Source organism: Lissotriton helveticus, chromosome 8 (genome assembly GCF_964261635.1).
Source record: "Lissotriton helveticus chromosome 8, aLisHel1.1, whole genome shotgun sequence".
In the NCBI taxonomy this organism is placed as follows: Eukaryota; Metazoa; Chordata; class Amphibia; order Caudata; family Salamandridae; genus Lissotriton; species Lissotriton helveticus.
Window position 1 is genome coordinate 422,746,357 of NC_136069.1, and position 23,339 is coordinate 422,769,695.

Consider the following 23,339-nt stretch of genomic DNA (forward strand, 5'->3'; position numbering starts at 1 on the left):
CTGGAACGTCAGACTAGAAGGTTTGAAGGCAGTGTCAGGGGGGCAGATGGTGTACTGGCCCGCCCGCTGGCTCCCAGTCCCGCGAGGATGCTGGGTCCCACGTCCGCGGCCATGCAGAGGCTAGGCTGCTTGCGTGAACCGGTGGCTAGACTAGACAGGACGTGGTTGGGCGCCCCTGCCATAGCCACGAAAGGAAAGAAAGCAGACTGGAGTGGACGGGAAGGCGCAGTGAGGCCCAAAGATCTGGCTGTAGCTCGAGAGTCTTTAAAGTGCTCAAGCGCCGAGTCTGCTTTGTCGCCAAAAAGACGACATCCATCAAAAGGCATTTCCATCACGATTGACTGGACATCCCACGAAAAGCCAGATGTCCTCAACCAGGCTTAGCCTCTAAGGGCTACCAACGTGGCAATCGATATTCCCAATGAGTCGATGGTATCCAGTCCACACTGAATGGCGAATTTGGCTGCATCTCCCATCCCCAACTGCCTGGGAGAGAATGGCCCGGGCCTCCTCTTGGCACTGAGGCAGCACCTGCGTGACCGTGTCCTAGATGGTATGGGAGTAACGGCAGAATAGGCACGTGGTATTCACCGACCGCAGTGCCAAGCTGGAAGGAAGAGAACATTTGCTTCCCAAGATGGTCCAGCTTCTTGGACTACCTTTCTGGAGGAGCAAAAGGGAGTGTGCCCTTAGAAGAAGAGGCTTAGATCACCAAGCTCTCAGGGGAAGGGTGTTGGGTCAAGAACACTGGGTTGCCTGGGGCCAGACAGTGGTGGAAGGCAATTGTCCTTTCCACAGGAGCCCCTGTGCCGGGTTTGGACCAAGTGCCCAGGATGACATCAGTAAGGGCTTAATTGAATGGCAATAGGGATTTAGAGGAAGAAGCTGCATGCTGAAGCATCTCTCTGTCAGGAGGTTAGTCCTGACTGCCACTGAAAGGAGCTCAAGGCCCAGGACCTCGGCAACCCTTCTCACCACCACACCATAGGACACTCCCTCCTCTGTAGCTACGGTAGGGGGAGAAAGAAAACCAGTGTCTGGAGAGGTGTCCAGACCACTGGCATCAACCAGGTCCTCTCGCCAGTCTGGTTCTTCCAGCTGGTCATTTAAGGGTCCAGCGACCCCTCCCAGTCCTCATCACCACCATCTGGTCAATAGGGAACACCAGGAATGAACAGGGGAACAAAAGTACCCTCCGGGACTGGTTCCGATGTCGGCCCGGCTCGGTGTCCAACTCGGGGATGAGGATGGGGACGGCGTCAGCCGGGGAAACAGCCAGCACCGGGAGAGGCATCGTTGAGATCAGTGCCGGGGAAGGTCAAATGAGATCAACCAGTGTTGATCTAGATACAGGCCTGGATCTGCGGGGGCCCTCTGGCGCCAGGCTGGAGCCGCCCACATCAAAGGCCCAGGACCCCAACCCTCTCCACATGGCCCGAAGGTCTGCGGGTGGAGTCGGGCTGCCCAAAGACGTGATGTAAGGACTTGTAAAATTGTCTAGGTTGGACAGGGGATGCTGCGGCTCCCGGTAAGGGTGGGAGGCGTGGAGAAGTCCCTGAAGCAGGAACCTAGAGACTGAGCCTTTGAGCGACGACACTCCGAGTCCAGCGTTGTGTCAGCCGACCAACGGGGAGAATGTGAAGAGCGCTTGTGCTTCTTCGCTTTCTTGTGCTCACCGAGGACTTCAACGGCTTGGAGTACAACGAGGATTGTGGGCTCTGTGAACGAACTCGTGACCTTCCTCTCTAACGAGACCGGGAACAACGTGAAGCAGACCATCAGGCCTCCAACAACTTTTGGCACCTCTCCTGCAAAGTCTTCGGGTGCATGGCCTGGCGGTCGGAGCACGACTTCGGGTCGTGGTTGCGCTCTAGACACCACAAGCACACTAGTTGCGGATCCGTCACAGACATCATCTTATGACAGGAACCACAGGGCTTAAAGCCGGTCCGAAGATGGGTCATCCCTCGTGCACCTGGAGTCCAAGACTCAAAAAAGACATTAACAAAAGTTGCAAAAAGCTAGGCAAAAAAACGGCTAAGGGACAGCTCTCTCTGGATCTGCGCTAGGCGGATGCAGAAAAAGAAAGAACTGACGTTAGTGTGCAGGGGCGGCGTCTAAGTAGGGACTGCAACGTCATCCCAGCGACCTTGACGCCGACGACAGACGGGGACCGACGCTACCTACCGACACGCAGGGGTATTGCTGAAGAAAAAATCTCAGGAACTAGACTGACGCCTGGGGGAAATTCTACGGTAAGGAATATATAAATAACAGTCTCTATCAGATCTGGGGTTACAGGATGATGACATATTATTCAGTGAGGTACTAGAGTAGGTATTATCCACAGTAGTGTTCCCTGATCGTTAGGAATCGGTGACTAAGCAAGTACCAAGCAAGAGTTCATTTGCTGGATTGATGCCTAAACAAATCAAGCTAGTATCCACCTTTTTATCCCTCAATATGGCAACATTATTCATAAGAGAAATACACAAATTATGTCAATCATTATCCTGTAGAGCACTCAGAGCTTGGAACCTGTTGGATACAGACAGGGTCGGGCAAAGTGGAAAGTCTAAACCTACAGCATTAAACATATTACCGACATCATTATGTACAGATTGGGTGTTACTTAGGTGCCTATAAAAGAAAACCAAAGGCTGAAGGAACCTATTTCAATCGGTCTAGAAATGAAGTATGGCCCTGGCTAGAAATTCAATCGCCCAGTTAGGATCCATAAAATTAATAATAATACAGTCCGCCATTGAGGCTCTGTGCTCAAATAACCAACCCATCCCACTTTCCTGGTTAGTAAAATTGGGTGTGCTCTTCCCACTGGATATTGACAATTCCTATGGAGCCAGTGGACCACTCTATTTTCAAGGGTTTATGGGTTTCTATTTCACCTGGCCGTAAAGAGGGGTGGGACATTAACCATATAGGCCACATAAGGGCAACACGCTGGAGGCAAATTGATCGTAACATCATCCACTACCAAATTTACAGCATTGTCCCCACTGGAATTGCGACTCAGTATGATGTATATCGTTAAATGTTGAATGTGCCTTAATCACTGAGCCTGGCAGAGGAGTAGACTGTGTGTTATCCTCTGATACATACACACTTGCAAAGTCCCTTTGAGTTGGCCCAGAATCAAAGCTAGCCCAGGGAGATTTTTCCTGTATGATGATGGGATGCCCAGGAATTAGTTTCTGGCAAAGAGGGTACCATGGCTTGTGGTGAAGACTTAGCTGTATTATCGACGCTCATATTACCAGAAGGAACATTCTGACAGAAAGATCTAATCTTGTCAACTTCTCCAATCAGGCACTCCTACTTTTCTCTGATTGGGGATAATAGATCTTTCATTACAGTTGTAATTCTGGTCATAAATGGTGCCCAGTGTGCCTCATCAAAAAGGACTGGGCTGTTAACGGCCTCAGGATACACTGAGGCGGTGGCCACATAGGCACACATTCCACCAGCTAGCACTGGAGCCTTCTTACACTTTATTTTCCTCTTTGGTGTCGGAGGGCGGGCGATAGAAGTAGGGGCCTCAATTACGGACCTGGCACGGCATCTGATGGCGAATGGGGAACTGTAGGAACACAGAGCCCTCAACAACACTAGAATGTTCCAACTCCCCTTCCTGCAACTCACATGCAGGGGGCAAAGCAACATTAATGTTAGGCACCCCAACCCCCCTACACCCAAAGATAGACGTTGTTCTGCCATATCTATTTCTTTAGAGATTACGTTTACTGCCCACTCTAAGAAGGGGCTTTTTGTGGTGCGGGAGCATTGGCCATGGGTGGGGCCTTTGTGGCCTTGCGCTTGCCCATGCTGTCGCTTAAGACCTAAAATGACCCATTAACCAGAAAAAGACAAAAGAGATTTGGTCCTCCTCGACAACCAGATAGCCAACCCAGCCCTCGTGCAGTACAAAGGGGACAGATAAAAGTGAAGCAACAGTACCCCCAATATCACCAGAATCATAACAATGGACCAAGCACCTCCTACAACGAAACCACATGAAACTCAATAACTGAGCACAGCTCCTGTTTCAAAATTAGCACTGGTCTTGAGTAAAAAGTGTCTAGCCTCAGTTCATCTCCCAGTGTAAGTATCCGGTTTTGCAAAAGTCACTTCTACAAAGTACACAGTACAGCGTACATTTTTTTTTATTCCCTGGAGCCGGTGTTCATGGGGTGGCGTAGCCCGGCCTCTTCTGGTCAATGATGGGCAAGGACAGACCCGCCCTTTGCCAGGGCGCGGCCCGCACACATCCCATGCTGTGATGCGCTATGTATCGTGGAAAGAGCTGCCCAGGTGCTGCAAATCCCAGGGATCGCCTCCAAGGCCCTCGGAATTTTGGTATATGGAGTCTGAGCCATGATGATGACCGTGGGCAGCGGTAGGCCTGAGTGTGCTATGTAGCGCAAGAGCTGCCCAGGTGCTGCAAATCCCAGGGACCACCTCTAGTGCCCTGAGAATTGTGTCATGTGGAGTCCGAGCCGCGATGATGATCCCGGCGCACTCAAGAGCAGACCTGGGACCAACCTAAAATAATATAATCCTTATATTCTCACAACAAAGCTCAACAGTGTGGAACAAGCAACGAACTGCAGCTAATAGTGTCTGATTTGTCGAAAAAATTTAATGCAAATGTTTAAAAAAAAGACTGGCAATGCATATTACAAATTACAGCCACAATGACCCTACAAAAGCGTTTCCCTGCTGTGCCGAGGGTATCTGGGCTTACATCTCAACGTACTGAGCCGTGGGCTGGCAACTTCCGGTCCTTTGAGCCTCATCCTGTCCCGCATGAAGTGCACCCCCACCATCCGGCCTCCATCTTGGATGGGAAATATTTGTTTCTCTCCAGTACTCGAACCGTGTGAGTTAAGCCTTTGCCTGGATAAGTGGAACTGAGAATGTTGGCCAGTAACAAGAATATTGAAGTTGGAACAAAAAAGCAAAGTGCTTCAGAACACGATAGCTGTCTTATCAACGCGGCCAGGACTTAAAAACGTCAAGACCACAAGGGACCTACTGGGATGAGTGTTTTGATTAAGTCACTGCCGTGTTTTTGCAGAGGGGGTGGAATATCGTGGTGTGTGCCCCCTGATGACGACTTAAATGGGTAATATTTCGCAGCTTGTGCTACAAATAGTGAAGAACAAGTACACCCCTTTATGGGTGCCTGAGTGAAGTTAAATCAAGGAAGAGTTTAGTCTTAACGCCTTTGCAGGCTGCGTTATGGGGAATATTCTATACTAGCAGCAAAACACATAGACTGAGTAAGAAACAATTATTTCCCTTTATTAGGCTTTAGAAAATGATTGAACAATTTTTCATTGTAATGTTTAATATAGTAAAAGAAAACGTTACTGGGTTTGCACTTTTTAACACTCGCCAGTAAGACACTTTATGAATCCTATTAGTATTTCCAACATATTGACATTTCAGCAGCGGTTCAAGTGATCCAGGTGAAACTCCATCAGTTAGCAGCAGATGACACATTTATGAAACTTTACACAAAAATATGAAAGGCGGATTTGGAAGATTTTAGTAAGGCTTACTCCTTGGCCAGGTGCACGCTGGTTGGCTTTGCGCCTATAGGTATCCCATGTTTATGCAAAGAGTTTATCAAAATTTCTCGCATGTCTTGGTTGTAGGAGTCAAAGTCGAAGACGTTTCGAACAACACTTGCCAGTCCTTCGTTTGGGAATTTCTGAAAAAAGAGCAGAAAAATTATCAGAGGGTGAACTGCTCTTTCACACACCGGCATTAGTCATGTTCTTCAGTCTGGCAAGGTGACTAAGTGAGGGAAGGCCTTGCCCAGGGTGGTAAAGGGCAACAACGAATAACTGAGCAGGACTGGTTCAGAATTTCATCCTTCTAAGGTCAACAAAGTCAGTAACATTGCATTGGAGAACGATATCATATATTATTCAGCAAGCTGGATACAATTCACTTTGTAATTTGCACAATATGAATACAATTATTTTATGTAGATGCTTCTCCCATAATAAATAAAATAGTAATTATAGTAAGAACAAATATTACTATTATTTTATCATGTATTATAAAAAGCTTCGTACCACACTTCTGCAATTTCTAAGACCTGTAAATACAAGGTATTAATTACTATTGCCCAAACTAATGTTAATCAATTAAACAACCTCAGAAGGATGGAAGGCGGAGCTGGGCTTGTAGGGATTCAAACTTGTGACCTGCAGATCATACCTCATGTCAGCAATGAGTAGTTAACTCACTGAGCCATCTTGATGAAGATGACCCAGTTTAACAAAGTATGAAAAATATAAAACCAGACTTACATAAATAAAATAAAACCATCAATTTAGTCACTGCAGAAACTGTGAGTTCAAAACGGTACCTATCCCAAAAACAAGCATTGGCAAAGTTAATAGCTCTCACCTAGGACAGCTATTCCTTTAGCCATGCTGCACAGCAGCACGGCTAAAATATATATATTTTTTAAACAAGCATTTACAATGCAATGGTTTTGCCTTTGTTAAAGTTAGAGCTATTGGCATTGCTCTTGACATTATTTTTATTTATGTTTTTTTTAAACATAAATAAATGGCATTGTCATTTACAATAGCAGGGCAGGCCCCAGGGAAGGGGGGGCGAGGAGAGACGAAGGAGAGCTGCGGGCTCAGGAAAGGAGGGGGGGGCGAGGAGAGACAAAGGAGAGCTGCGGCTCAGGAAAGGGGGGGGCGAGGAGAGACGAAGGAGAGCTGCGGGCTCTTGTTGTAATGCTTGCATGGATGAGTTGGTGGATGCATGGATGGGTGCATGGATGGGTGTATGGATAGATGCATGAATGGGTGGATGGATAGATGCATATATACAGCCAATCCCTCAACAATTTATGCAATCCACCAACCCATTCAACCAACAACCCATCCATGCATCCACCCATACATCCATGCATCATGCATACATCCATGCATCATGCATACATCCATCCATCCATCATGCATCCATCCACCCACTGCGTCCCACTCCGACCCCTCTAAATATAACTCATTTTTTCTGTATATAGAGATGACTGTATTCACTAGTATATGCAGTAGACCTTTCTACTCTAACATTCCTATGTGACTCTTGCAGTACATCTACTCATATCCACAGGTTCCAAATACTTTAATACAGCCCTAGTTCATGCTTCACACAGAGGGCTGGAGCTGAGTATTCACAGGTCCCAAATACCTTAGTACAGTCCTGGTTAATGCTTCACACAGAAGACTAGAACTGGGTATTCACAGGTTCCACATACTTTAATACAGCCCTAGTTCATGCTTCACACAGAGGGCTGGAGCTGGGTATTCATAGGTTCCAAATACTTTAGTACAGCCGTGGTTCATGGTTCACACAGAGGGCTAGAGCTGGGTAATCATAGATTCCAAAACCTTTTCAACAGCCCTGGTTCATGCTTCCCACACAGGGTTGAAGATAGGCAGCCACAGGTGTCAAATACTTGTGTACAGCCCAGGTACATGATTCCTACAAAGGGTTGGTGAAGGTTGCCCACATGATTCCAAATACTTCCGTGGAGCTCTGGTTCATGCTTCCCACAAAGGGTTAGATATGTGCTCCAAACACCTTGGTATACCCTGGTAGCAGAGAGAGCGCATCGGATGACTCAAATGGTCCTATTACATTAATATGGTTATGACTCTTGCTCCACACAGAGACCTAGACCAGAGGACCAAGGGTCACTGGTACAATTTGAGAGCATCAAGTAGTGACTGTTACACAGCAGGAGTTTAGACACAATCCCTGAGGCGGTGTCACCTTTGCGCAGCTTTAGTCACTGCTCTATCTGGGTCACTGAACTCGATGATTCGCAGAGCACTTCACCCAAGTGTACCCCTGTGCTATCAGAGGGGTCGCATGCCACCCTGCAGATTTATGATTCTAAATTAGGTTCTCTGCCTGCAGCAAGTCTCCTTACTGCCTTAAACTTCTTATTAACAGGAGGCAATATAACACATTTCACAGAGAAAAATAATTCTACTAAAACTTTTTTCACAAACAAAATTCATGCATGCCACACTTACACTCCCACGAGATTTCAAGACAAAGCCCACTGCATGAAGAATTTGCTAATAAAGGATCATCGACTCCAAGACTGCTGCAATGGTTGGGCATCAATGTGAAACACTTTAATTTGTTAGTGTAATTATGTGCAGAAATTCTGCAGCTTTTAGAACAAGCCAATGTAAAAGGCGAACCCTCGGTGCTTCAGGGATCACGGACGGCTTCACATGGCCTCTGCGAGCGATGGGCCAATCCCAGCGCGGCCCTGAGGCGAGCCCCCGATGACGTCAGAGCTCCTTGACCAATCGGAGCGCGGCTCCCTCGTGCCAGCAGCCTATCAGAGCACGGCTCCTGCGTGCCAGCCACCAATCAGCTAGCTGCCCCTTCGGTTTGGTCTCCGTTGCTCTGGAGATGCGGGCGGCGATTTCTAGGGCAGTCTCAGGCCCCGGGCCGCGGCGGTGGAACACAGCAGGGTTACCTCACGGCAGGGGCGCTCACAGCCAGGAGTTTTTAGGCCACAAAAGCGGGGGCTAAGGAGAACGATCTCGGCCTCGGTAACTCCTAAGCACTCACCTGGACTTCTTCCCTTGTGCCGTCAATGGGGGCGTTCCCGAGAACAGGCTTTCGGCTGACGTAGCCAAAAGGGAAAAATTCTCGGGAACGCCCCCGAATCTGGTCTGAGATTGACGGACAGAGCCTTCTCCCAATGGCTAGCCTCCATTTATGGAGCTAGCCAATGGGAGGAGGGGGCGGATACCCGACCCCACAGAGAAAAACATAAGATTTTGCTAGCGTATGCGTACTTCGTACGCATTGGCTAGGCAAAACCTAAAAACACTATGACGCTGCCAGCGCTAATGTGTTTTTTTTTAATGGGGGAGTGGTCTAGGGGGCCGAGGCTACACTGAAGTAGGGAGCACAGCAGAGAAGGGTGTGGGTGGGATGAGAGGTCATGCAAGAGATAATGGGGAATCATACGGACAACAGAGGGTCAGCGGAGGGGATGGGGAAGCAAGCGGACAATGGAGTGTGGGTGGAAGGGGATGGAGAATCAAGCTAACAATGGGTGGGAGGTGATGGTGAATCAAGCTGGTAACAGCGGGCAGATGGGACGGGCTCAGAGAGCAATCTGACAACGGAGGGCTGGTGGAAAGGGCTGGGGCAGCAAGCTGACAACAGAGGGGGGAAGGAGGTGATGGGGCCCAAGTTGATAGCAGAGGCCGGGCGGGAGTGGCAGAGGCAGCAATCTACAATTGAGGGTAGGTTGGAGTGGATGGAAGAGCAAGCTGACAACAGAGGGAGGGGATGGGTAAGCAGGCTAGCAACAAAGGGCGGATGGGGGAAGCAAACAGACAACAGAGGGTGTGTGGGCTGGAGGAGCAAACAGACAAGGGGATGGTGGGGAAGCAAGACCGGCAAGGGCAGGTGGATGGGGAGGACGAAAGAAAGGCAACTGAGGGAGAGTGAGAAAGAGTAACACGGATGGAGCAAAACATCATGAGGGAGACAGCTGGAAACACAGGCCCTCTCTTAGAATGCTTTAACAAAAAGAAAAATGTAGGACCTGAAAAATGAGCACTTGAAGGACAAGAGTAATGCTCCATGCTCCGGGAAAGGGCCAAACACAAGAAGGGGAAGGAAATCCTATTGAATTTGACAACTATGAGCAAGCAAATGAGTGACAGTGATGCCAACCAATGGTAAGCAGTGGGCGAGGTCTAAGGCCACTGTAAGCTAACGACCTGTTTCGTAACAGACAGCACATGCACTGCCTTAGACGAGACCTAACAACGTAACCAGGATGGTGGAATAAAAAGATATTGACAACATGCAAGCGATGAAGAGGAACTCTGATTTTGGCAGTAACAGAGCCGCAAATGTAGGCGACAGCCACGCAGGTTTTTTAGGAAGCATAGCGCCTTGATGCCCTTGGGCTTAGTTGCGCTCGATAAATTCCCCTTCATTCATTCATTCAGGAAGACCACTGGATATGTAAATACGTTTCATGTGGATTCACTCTAAATGAATGTATCATTAGGCTAGCCTAGAAACATGGCATGGATCCGGCTGTCTTGGATCTGTGCTGCACACTCCTGCTACAATGCAATGAACTTTAATGCAACATCTTTGAAGGAAATGCCTGAAAAAAGAATTTCTTAACCACCGCACACTAGAGTGAAATAGTGTCAAGTTCTGACCAGTCAGGCCCATCGAGAACCACTGACGACCTCTGCAGGTAGGTGTCAGGCAGCTAATACACCCCCGTCGGAGGAATCAATGGAAAACAGGGAAAAGGGATAAGAGAAAGCCAGGGCTGGATTCACCCTCCAGAAGGATTTGTCTCAATTGGTGGTGCTGACGGAGGACTTTAAAGGGTTATGGGCTAGCTACAAGATTAGTTGAAAAAAATTACATACACGTCTGGAATATGATATGTCGAAAGCCAGAAAGACTGAGATGTCATCAGTGATGTCAATGACCATGTCATGAGTGATGTAATATGTGACGTCATCAGCAGTGCATTGCGGCGGCGTGAGTTATAGTTAGCTGAAATAACTATAACATCCGAATTTCACTGGTTTTGTAAGAGTGAAATGTCCAACTAACTATAACATCCCTGAAAACTGTGTTTTTTCAGTGAATTTCTAAGGTTTTTTAAATGCTAATTTCTAACTAACGTCCCTAAAACCTGTGGTTTTTTTCAGTGAATTTCTAAGCTTTTTTATTTTTTTTGTTTAATATCTTTATTACTCAGATCATAGCATGTAAAACAAATACATAATATACATGACTCTACAATTACAGTGCTTAATCAAACTAATTAAAAAAAAAAACAAAGAGCCATAGGAAAAAATAGAAAGAAAAAAAAAGAAATACATAAAGACAAAGGAAAAACATCATCATAACCTACATTTCCAGCGACATTTCCATATGCTGTAGCATAGGTTGCCAAATCTTCACCCCTAGTTGTTTTTTCTTCAATGATTTGATAAGGTACAGACTATATTCAAAATGAAACACATTGTAAAACTTTGCTCGCCACATTTCATAAGATGGCGCCTCCGGTTTCAACCACATCGTTGCAATACATAGTCGGGCGACAGCCATCGCCATAAAAATAAAATATCGAAAAGGATAGCAAGTCTGTGTGACTTCCCTATCTTTACATACCCCAAATAACAACAACTCTCTGGTCAACAAAACATTCACCTTCGTCATTTCAGACAAAAATTGTTCAAGGTTCGAATAAAATTGACTAAGCACATTACAATCATAAAAAATATGAACAATATCTGCATCTTCAGTTTGACACCTAAAACATTTTCCATCATAAGCATCGCCCCACTTCATCATTTTAACAGGCGTATAATATAAATTAAACATGGTTGTATAATGTTGGGTGCGTAAATTTGCTGTCAAAATAACTTGACTGGCCATATCAATTGATTCTTGCACATATAAACCAGAATTGCCCAATATAACCCCCCATTTCCTATCGTGAGAATCAATATCATCTTGTTGTTTTGCCAATAACATTTCATACAAAATCCCCAATCTTAGCCTTTTTAATTAACGCTTCAAGGATTTCATTAGTTAGAATAGGCTGTGATCTATAGTGTTTATATAAGAAATCTCGTATCTGTAAGTATTTGAAAAAGTCATTCTTAGGTATTGTATATAATCATCCGAATTTCACTGGTTTTGTACGAGTGAAATGTCCAACTAACTATAATATCCCTGAAACCTGTGTTTTTTTCAGTGAATTTCTATGGTTTTTTAAATGCTAATTTCTAACTGTAACGTCCCTAAAACCTGTGTTTTTTTCAGTGAATTTCTAAGGTTTTTTTAAATGCTAATTTCTAACTAAAACATCTCTGAAATTTATGGTTATTTTAGGGAATTTCAAAGGTTTTTAAATGCTAATTTCTAACTATAATGTCCCTGAAACGTATGTTTTTTTCAGGGAATTTCAAAGGTTTTTTAAATGCCTAATTTCTAACTATGCCTACAGAGGTAGGACAAGTGCAGAAAGAGAAAGAAAGGCACAGAAAGAAGCAACAGAAATGCAGAAAGAGGCAACAGATGTCCAGAAAAACGAAGATAGGCGCAGAAAGAAGCAAGAGATGTGCACAAACGGACAGAGGAGCAGAAAGAGGCCATGTTGCAAAGTCATCCTGTGCCCCCAACTTTTTGCTGACGGGTACTGGTGGTAACTGACTTTGACTAACCAGGCCGAGAACCAGTGCTATGCTAAAAGACACTTAAAATACAGTAAAAACGAGGAAGGCAAGATGGCGGCAGCCAGTTCAGATGTGTGAGCTGGTAGCTCCTGTCCTCCTACACCCTTGAGGAAGATGTGCTGTGGATAGCTAGTGGACGAGAGAGTGAAAGTGGGTCTGAGCTCTTACCAAGGTGTGCGAAGCTCAGTCCTGGTATTAACGGCATGTTCAGTTTTACCGCGACGACTCTGTTTCATCATCTTAGCAAAATCCGTTTAGGATACATTGTAGCGGGATACCCTGTAGCCGCAAGGGGCCGGGGATGGACGCCGAGCCGAGGAGCAGCAACAATTGCAGGCAAAACTACTGGAGATTCGAGCACTGGATATCGCAGAACGCCGATAATGCCACCAAAGGGAGCAAAAGGGAAAGCCCGGACCCCGGCTGATGTTGCTACCACTACTGCTACCTTGGCGGCCGCTGGAACTGTCTCCGGAACTGTAGGAAAAACCGCGGAGCCGCCGAGCGGTAAGAAAGCCTCTAATCTCAATGGTAAAACAAATAAGGGCGAGAGCAGTGCCGGTGGCAACTCTACGGCATGGTCAGTCCCGCAAAATGCATGATCCCGCAAATTTTCTCACAAGGTAAAGGTGGGAAGAGTGGGAGAACGAAGAACCACGGTATTCAGAATCCCCAAATAGATAAGCTACCAGGAACGTTGGGTGTTGAAGCTGTTGTTGGACCCCCCAGTCATCCGGACGCTATGAGGGAGAGTTCAGGGGCTCAGCAGATTTCCCTGTATGATGCTTCTGCCGAGGACAATTTAATATCTGGCAGCAATATAGAGCTGGCTAATGGCGCTGGTAAAAAGGATGGGCGCAATACCGTAGGAGTGAACAACAGTGAGGGGGAACCCCTGGAACTGGGTAGCCAAGATACTGAACCATTCGTAACAGAGAAGCTGTGCAATGATAATAACATCGTGGTAAGAAGCAACAATGGATTGGCTGGCTCACGGGACAGAGTCGCTCAGTTTAGATTCACTAGAGAAGGAGGCAGAGTTGGTGGATCTTGTGAGATGCTTTTCTCATTATCAGATCATTCGGATCATTCGGATATATCCAGTGAGGAGATGATGAGAAATGGGAAAACGCCTATGGCCCAACATGGGGATGAGCTGAGTGAGCATAGTACTACACCCCCTGATGATACGGGAGGGGATTAGTTGGAGGGAAGCCCGCAGACAATGCGAAAGAAAAGGGTTTTGTCACGCCTGCCAGTTCTCCGGACAGTTTGTGCTGCCAGACAAAGATGGCCGACCAGTAACGCGCATGCGCGAGGGGGTCAGGCAAGAGCCTAAAACCTGACTTCCCCGCTGCTCTGGGCTTCGTGTTCTAGTGTTTTCGTTGCGGGTTGCGGCGCGTCACTTCCGCAGAGCCCTTTCCTTCGGTTCACAGCTATCCTGGTTTGGCGGTTACCGCATTCTGCGCTCTATCTTGCCTATTGCTGAATCTGGAGCTTAGTGTGTCTTTAGCTAAGCCGGGGAGCACTTCCAGTGTATCCGCATCGCCTCCGTCTCCCGAGCTACTTGGACGGACCTCCGTCTCCTCAGCTATTTGGACGGACCCGATTTTCCCTGTATTCCCTTATCTCCTGTGCCGTCTGTCTTCTCTCCTTTCCTTTGGGGATTCTTCGTCTGGTTTTCGCAGTTCCGCCTATCGGCCGGACGCATAGATCCGTCGATTGGCCAGACTTGCGGTGCGTGGGCTTTAGAGTTCTCCAGGGGGATTGTGGGAGCTGTGGTCCGCCAGGTTGATTCCTCCCCAATTCATTTCTTTCTTTGGAGTCACTGGTGTTTTTCTGGAAGCTGGCATTCGTCACAGTGCAGGGGTCATGAAGAACGGGAAAAGCGCTTATTGCGCCTCATTTATTATTACTACACTGACAAATGATTTCGTTGTTGCTAAGGTTTCCATTGTTATATTTCAGATAAGCTAATCAAAAGACCCATAATTACTACAATCTTGATACTCAGTTCACCCAATTGCACTGCATGGTAAGAAGAGGACAGAACTTTATCACTCTTATATATTCATTGAGAGACCTGGAGAAATATCTTCCTTTCACTTTAATAGGCAGACATCAGGTTTTCTATTTTGGTGGCGTGGTTCAGTAATCCCCCTGAGAACAAATCGACCTGTATACCTAAGAGACAGCTTGACATCTTCTAGGTAAAGTCAAATAGTCTATGTATTAAGTGATTGATGATTATTTACTGTTGGTTTGTATTAACCTAACCTATTCCTTCTAGCGCCTGCTTCCACCTTGAGGGATACCAGTCCATGGAGTCCTGTTTTTTCCCCTTCCTTCCCTTGTTTTGTTCCCTCCTTTCCCTCCATACCACCATTGTGTTCTAGAGTTTGATAGACGCAATAGGTGCAGGGGGGACGGGTTGGGCTTGTCTTCGGTTCCTGGCACTCCTGCGGAGACTACTCTTGGATCCTTACAGGCTTCGACAGAGGAGTCTTGGTACTTTGCCAATTCCCCTTCACCGGTGCAAAAGTCAATGGTTAGAACCCCGGATAAATCTGACTCCTCTGTGGTGCGAAGAACTCTAGAGCTATCAGAAGAGGTATCCTTGAGCCTCATATATCAAACAATAATGACTCACAGGGAGGAAACACGATCTGAAAGCCAGAGGACACAGAATGTCTGTCGTAAATTACAAGATTCAGTACGGCGCATCGCCAAAACATGCTTAGAGTTTACTGCAAGAATTACCGAGGCAGAAGCACATATTTCGTATTTGGAGGACGAAGTAGCTTCGCAAAATATGTAAAATGAGACTCTACGTGCAGGGAAGGATGATATGCTATGGAAACTTACTGATTAGGAGAAGAAAGCTCAGAGGAACAATCTGAGAGTCCTTCAAATTCCTGAAGGGGTTGAAGGACAGGACCCTTGTAAGTTTATTATTGCAATGCTTACTGAGGCGTTTCCAGAATGAATTCAATGGGACTGGCAGAAAGAGGTTCAAAGGGCTCACCGTTTTCCCTCGGCCAGGTCAGTCAGCAGAAGTGTCTCAACCAAAGGCTATACTGATTTCAACAACTTTTTGGCACGAGGAGACGTTTCTGATCTGGCCTGCCCCAACAGAAAAAAGAGTTGGCAAGGGGGTTACATTTTTTGTCAGGCCAGATTACTGCCATCAGACGGTAGAGAAACGCTGGCAACTATGTCAACTTTTTCTACCATTTCAAATTAAGGGTGCCCAAGCTTTCTTACTACAACCAGCTAAACTTAAAATCGTTCTTTACCTCTGAAATTTTGATGAAAGAGTTTTTGCAAACCCTCAACGGAGGATAAGGAGGGATTCGGTTTATTGAATTATTATGTAATTTACAGCTTCCTTTTGAACTCTTATGCTTAAGTATTTGCATAACCCACGTTTATGAAGTTGAATACCCTCCAGCGGTTGCAAAAGGGTATGTTATGGGTGAAGAGAAAGAGTGTGGTTTACTGTCTGTTGCCTATTGATCTGTAGGTTAATGGTGTTTTGTTGTTAGGTTTAATTGCTGGGGGATCTCACGGGTGTGGGAGGCAAATTGGGTGTAGGGAGCATGTCATCGCTAGGACTAGCAGTCCTAAAGCCCGAGGTAGGGGGTGGTGGGGGGTGGTGTTGGGGGGAAGGGTGGTGCCGAGGGGAAGGAGAAGGGTGGGAGGGGTAAAAGTAAAAGAAAAAGGAAGATTCACAGCAGCAAAGAAATGTACAGAAGGTTAAAAAGATTTGCGTATAGGCCTGTAGGTGTGGTAGCCTTGAATATATGGCAAATTTAGGCCTTCGAATATGCACACTGAATGTGTGTGGGTTAAATAATTATAATAATGCACTCTGAATGTGTGTAGGTTAAATATTTATAATAAAAGGCAGAGGGTCTCCAGAGAGCTTCGGGTGATTCGGCCCAATGTGGTGTGTCTGCAAGAGACGCATATTCGTGGGCAAAACGTAAGGTTTTAGAAGAACTAGGTTATACAGTATTAGTAACCTCAAGGCAGTCAAGCATGATAAGAGGGGTGGCGATTTTAGCAAGATCTTATATTCAAGCTACTGGGCGTCTCTTGGCAGATATGTTAGGACGCTGGGCCACTGAGGAATGTAGGACAGGGGTGGTTATATTTACCCTTTGTACAATATACGGCTTTAACCTTGATGAAACACCAACATTAGAATATTTGAATGGGGAGCTCGCTACATGGCCCACTCCTCTATTCTTGTGTGGGGATCTTAATATAAATTTGACCACTGAAGATTTTCAAAATTGGGGGCGAAATTATAAAGGTAGGAAACCCTGGGTCAGCAAGGCTCTATTTCAATTACTAACTGATCATGGGCTATTGGACGTGTGGAGCAGCTTGCATAGGCAAGACAGAGGATATACATTTTATTCACACCCCCAAAATCGGATTGTACGTCTTGATTATTGTTTGGTACCTACATCAGTGTTTACTGGGCTGAAAATTTGTGTACACCCAAGGGTGACCTCAGATCATGCACCTGTGGTAGTTGAAATCCCGGAGCTCGCTCGGTGTGTAGCCCCGAGAACGTTTACATTTGACAGGGCGCATTTGATGGATGAAAAATGTATTGAGCACATGAAGGTGTGGATAAAGGAATTTTTCCAAATTAATAGACACTCCACTTCCTGGGGGACTGTATGGGATACATTCAAAGCTGGATTTAGAGGGGAAACACAGGGATTTGGGTTTTTAAAATGTAAAGTAGTGAAACAGGCATTGCAGGCTTTATACGATGAGCTTAAGATCGCCGAGGAGGAATTAGTTATTGGGTTAGCTGCAGGGTATAACACCACAGCACTTCAGAATAATTTAGTGAGATGTAAGGCCAAAATTAATTTAGAATGGAGTAAGGAGATTGCCATAAAATATCAAACATTTAGAAAAGAGTGCCATGAGTATGGCGAGTCCATTGGGGTGATGTTTAGCCCAGAAATTGCGAATAAAAGAGGCCAAACAAAGAATAAAGGGGATTCAAAATACGGCCGGGGTTATTGTGTCTGATCCCCAGGAAATTCTTAAAGTGTTTCATGACTTTTATAAGGAATTATATACTGAGAACGAGACTGGGGGCCTTTCTCTGATGGATATGGGACTTCCAGCCTCTTTATGGGGCCAACTGGCTCAAACGGAGGTTAAAATACTTGAGGAACATATTACGTTGGGGGAATTAGAGCAGGCCATGAACTCTCTTGCAGTAGGGAAAGCTGCGGGACTGGACAGACTCCCCTTGGAAGTATTTAAGACCTTTTTTCAGGAGATTAAAAATTATATTGTAGTGTAGTTCCTATATTCCCAATAGGCTCTGCGCATTGGAATAACATAAACGATAGTTTATACGTAGGACTGAGGTCATCTAGGTCTCTACTGAATATGTGAGACTTAATTAGGTATGCCAGCTAGCTCAGAGGTCACTAGAAACTTTCTCGAGTGAACAGGAACGAGTTAACTTTCCTGAATAGACAAGAAGGGATTAGTTTCTGACAACCGCATAAACATGACAACTTTGCTCCCCCCAGAATAAGGAGTATATCTCCAGAGTCGCGGAAAACAATAGAGAACTATTTCACTCAGTCAATCGTGCATGCTTAGTTTCACCAGGAGTGCAGAGAAATAGAGAGACGGGCGTTTTCAATAAAAGTTGTTATTTATTGAGCAGTCTTCTTTCTCATGCAGGAGAAGTGAGTAAAGTGCGTACAATAAAAGGAGTATTATGAAATAATACTGTAAAAGCATGGCACAGTTTCTAAGCCATACTGTGTTTAAAATAGATAAAATATATACATACATAAAATCAATGACTAAACGTACTCAACTGGTGCTTCTGAGATATGCCTACCCCGGTGTACCTAACCTAAGCCTAGTACGTGGGAAGGAGTAAGTGAGCTGCAGTTTTAAGTTAAGTTAGTTTTTGCCAAGAATCTGAATCAAGAATTCTCTAAGGATCTAATCAGCTCCGTACCTTGGTTATAGAATGAAGGAGGGTCTTGTATCTCGTTCTCAGGACTTGATCTCCCAGAAACCCGCATGGGTGACTGGAAACACTGGGGCTGGATTTCTCAGCAGGAGAAAAGACAGCGTCTCTCTCAGTGCGTCAATGAGAGGGTCGGCTTCCTTCGGCTCTCGTTACAGCTGGGCTTCGGGTAAGTAGATAGGCGATCTGCTCCAAACCACCGGGTGTTTGCTTAAGGCAAACACTGGTATATTTATACCTGGAAGGTGCCGAGTTTGACGTAAGGTTGGACATAAGACGTCACTAAGAACTTACAGTTCTTTCAGGACTCCAGGAGTTCTTGGACAAATCAAAACAAAAGCAGGGGGGATTTCCCGGGCTGCTGGAGGCTTGGTTTGTTTAAAGAACGCGTTGTACTTTCTAGGAGTCTATGGGAGTAGCCTTGCCGTATTTGGACTGCATTGGCTATGACTAAATATGGATATGATTCTTATGCCTTTATAAGGATATAATTTGTTATAACCACATAAGGGCATAAATCGGGCCTAGATACGTTCACAACACCCATTCCACGTATAATGTCCATCATTATTAAAATACTAAGCAATACTAAACATATAACGATGCATGTGTTTTCCAACCCACCCCAAAATACATAATTTGCATTTGAAATGGTATATGGTGTATACACGAAAAATGAGTATTTGTACTGTATGTTTTTCAAGCAGTGGTATCATTCAGATAATGCATACATAAATTGGCTGAATGAATTGCGAAAATTACATTTATGAAATGGCTCTTAATACAGAAGAGAAGGTCGAGACCATTTCATCACATATTTATACAAGACTGTACATGTGCTAGAGGCTGAATCAAAATATTGTCTCTAGAGTTTTAAAATAGAAGTCTTGTTCTCTAAGAATAGTTCTACTTTATGCAGAGTACCATGTGCCAAAAAAAGTAAATATTTTGGGAACGGGAAAAGAATTTCGCTTTCAGGGCAAAAAATAGTTCCAATAGTTTTTTAGGAGTTCTGTTTATCAAATCTGAAGGCCGAATTCAAAGTTAAGGGAACGCTGTGTGCTCATGTTTTCAAAAGTTATTCAAAAGTTATTCTCGTTGCTAGGAGAGAACATTAACTCAGATAGGCTGGCAAAGAATTAGTCTACAACAGTAGGTGAAAGTTGGACCAGGTCAGAAAAAGTAGAAATAGTGCATATGTGAGACTCATTGCCATCATCGATGTCTGGATCAGCAATGCTCACTGAAAGTTGTACCTGTGTGCCGCTTTCATCTCGTACCTCACCGCCACCTAATCGTAATGGTGAGGTCTCAACGAATGCCGTTATCAGAATAGGTAGCCGCTGGGGACAACACGTTGCATGAGCCGTTACCGAACCAAGCAAAGTATCGACATCCTTAGATACTGCTGATGGTAGTTTAAGACAGACATCCAACACACATTCTTCTCCGCATAGCAGGCATCGTAGAACAGGTAAGATGCAATCTTGCCAGATTGGTCTGAATGAAAGAAACCATGTGGTATTCAGATCTCTTAGCTTTCCAAGCCGAGGACCTTAGTAATCCTTTCTCGGTATCTCATCGCTAGGATCGTTTCTTCCATTGTAGCCTGAGTTTTGTCTGTGACTGGACTTGCCATATCGGACAGAAGGAACAAAAATAAAATTCCTGCTACGAGTCCCAAAAGAAGAGGCAGGCCACCGAACACAGAGTGCACGAAATTCGGGAAGATGTTCAGGACTGCTTCAAAGGGTGCTAATAGTCCTGAAATAAATGTCTTAAATACATGTGCGATGCCACTGGTATCAGACAAGTTTAAAATTTGACCTAACATTTCTACGAAATGTACGGGGCAATTTGTCGATAATAGTGTATGTATCTCTGCCGCTGTCCTTGCAACTTGCATATCATACGTCTCTTTGGACGAGGTTAAAGGCACAGTTGTCTGTAAAAGAATAGACTTCATTCTGCTTAAAGTATCAATTTGAATAGAAGAGATATTCAGAGAAGGCCATATTGCTGCCTCCTTGTCTGGTTTGCTGTTTGGATACAATACTTGCATACAGCAAACGACCCTGGAAATAACGCTCACGAGATAGGCTATTCCTGGCACCATGCCACAACAGCTGTGGTCACTTATTAGAACGCAGCTGCCGTTGGAAAGCTGTCTGAAAAAAGGCTCTATCTGTGTTGCAGGGGTGCCGTGCAGATGACATGAAAGGTTATTTGATGAACCTTCGCAGGCTCCATGCAAGTTAATACCTTGACACAGAAGTGTTCCGCTTAGTGAATTTTTACACTCGTTACCACTAAGAAATACTTCTTTTTTCCCTTCACTATAACATTTATGTGTGTAAGGTAAATTCCAGGTCGACTTGATGTATCCTTTACCCAACCTTTCATACAGGCCTGCTGGTATATACTTTTGGCAATACTGAAACTAAAAAGTCGTTATCGGAATTGTGATTGTACCATGTATTATCCATTCAATGACAGGTAGTTCTGACATTGTCAATGGTAATTTTTCGAGTTTTTCAATGCTCAGTATCGTATAGTCTGCTCCTTTTTGTGCCAAAGAGATTTGTTTATCTGTAAGGTTAAAGATAGAAAATAATGACGTTTTGTTGATTAGACGCCATGGCACGTAGCCTGAACGCAGATTTTGTAACGTCCAGCCTAGCTGTACAATAGAACGTAATTGGGAATGGCCATGTTGTAACATTAGCATATCCTGTTCTATTATATCAATAGCAGATGATACAATGCTGTCCAGTGAATATATTCTGGAGGACAGAGTCGTTAACCCATTGTCCACTACAGACAGTGATTTTCCCAAATTAATACGATCAATTTTCTCGTATTTTTTCAGCAGTTTCAATTTGCATTACTTTCCAAGCTTCGTTGTAAGCAGCGTATATACCGGCGTATATGAAACGTTTTTGACGCTGTTTGCGAGGTCCTATTATGAAATCTCGCAAGTCAGCACCTTCTTTAAGTAAAGTTAAGTGTTGCTTAATCTCAGGCAGTGTGGATCTCTGTAGCCATTCAAGGCATAGTTTCCCTACACTGTATGTTGTAATTATCCCTGGATGTTGTCTCTCTGGGAATATCTTGGGTCTGGCCTGGTCTGTTTTAACCCCTGTGTTTTGTTCAGGAATCTATCTTGACAGTTATTAGTGTCTGTGGGCCAGATCAACCATTTTTTCCAATCAGGATTTGTTCTGTTTTGGTGTAAAATATGGGATACGTCTATCTCCACATCTGTAGTGCTATTACTATCAGGTATGGGTTTTGGAATAGACGGTTTATTTAAGTCTTTTATCTTGGCTAGGCCAAGACAGGTTGTTTGTTGAATGGTGTCATTCAGGAACATTATTTGTTCTGGGATCATGCAGGCTCTAAATAATGATTCTAGACCTTGTACCTGCCAATCTTTTGTACCCCAAATGGTTTTTGTTTCTATGTTGTTTTTCCAAAATTCAAAACCAAATGTAGACATTTTTTCATAAAATTTTTCAGAATAAATCAATTTAGTATTTGTCAACATGTTTTTCATTCCTGTCTTATTTAACATTTTAAAATAAAACGTTTTTGGATCTGTGTTGTTGAACCCTGAGAAGTATGGGAATTTCTCATAAAATGTTTTCGAGCTGCCTTTTGGCAGTGTTGGACAATGTTCCCATTGATTAAAAGGAAAAACATTTATGGGATTAGCAGATTTATGCAAATAGTGATGACCATAATGATGATAGCAATACATTTCTTCATAATTTGATGAGCCTTCTAAATAATCATGCTCTGTGAATTTTGCTGACATTTCTAAATCTGACATCATATTATTAATATTTTCAAAGTCCCAATTATCAGAGAAAGTACTTGGTGTCACAAAGTCACTTAAGGAACCATTGAACTGATGTGGATATTTCAAGAGTTAAACCGGGCCATAGATTTCGTAATCAGTAGCGTCCCATGCTACACCACCAGGTATAGGAATGGCTGTGATGTTCACTGATGATAGTTCTCTTTTTTTCAATGTGAGAAGATCTGTGAGGCTTTAGGACCAAGTTGATGTTCTGACTTGCTGTGTCCATTGTACTATATTTTCCATCAATTAATTTTCCCAAGCTTAAAACCAAAATGAGCCAGAGTAGGAGGAAAAGTACACATAACACAATCCATGGTGAAATCAGATATGTTTCTTTGAGTTGATGAAAGAGTTCAGTCAATTTTTCTTTGAAAGTTTTAGTTGCTGGCGTTTCTTCATATTCACTTGGATCATCAGAAAAGTCACTGAAATTGATGAAGTAGCCAGATGCAGTTCTGTCAATTGTTGGAATTGCTTTCGGATTGTTATTAATCTTTGATTCTGTATGTTCAGAGGCTACATCATTGTAGATTGGTGTTTCTTGACGAACTGTTGCAATTTGGGTTTCAAGAGGCACTAGTTCCATGGCTTTGTTGCATAGTCCTTTTTTATTCACTGCAGGTTTATCAAATGTGATTAGTCTCTCAGTTTGAACCTCTTGAATTGTAGCAAGGCTTGATCTTCGGCTACTTCTTGGGATTCCACTGGGCCTACTACTTATTATTGGCCACATGATTGTGGTTTTACCAGGTCTATTGATACAACTCTTTTCTCCTTTTTACCAGCAAGGGGCGGTAGTACTACTGATCTTGTTCCGCTGACAGCTAAGACAGGTACTGCTTTTCTGTAAGAAGGCCTAAATTCCTTCTTCACCGCGATCTTTTCTCTGACCAGATCCCCAATCTTTGGAATCCAGACAGGTCTTGCTGGTTTTTCTTCAGTGGCCGTTGGCTTTAGCTTTACGTTACTTAGACTTCTTCTTGTTTCATTCAAGTCCTGTAAAACAGCCAAACGATCTTTGATATCAAAGGTTTTTTGTTTCACCACTGAAGTCTGATGATCAAGGTCACTGATGATCATTCTGGTACCAAACAAAAGTTCGTAGGGAGTGATACCTCTTAGAGAATTTCTTGGC

The 23,339-nt window shown here is 44.5% G+C and overlaps 1 protein-coding gene across 1 annotated transcript in view; it reads right to left on the bottom strand.

Moving 5' to 3' along the window:
• Positions 1 to 23,339, bottom strand: part of VWA8 (von Willebrand factor A domain containing 8) — a 1,418,144-nt gene that overhangs the window by 620,477 nt on the left and 774,328 nt on the right. The window contains exon 26 of the mRNA XM_078657276.1: positions 5,583 to 5,734. Within this exon, the coding sequence (XP_078513402.1) occupies positions 5,583 to 5,734 (152 nt within the window). The remainder of the gene's footprint in view (positions 1 to 5,582; positions 5,735 to 23,339) is intronic.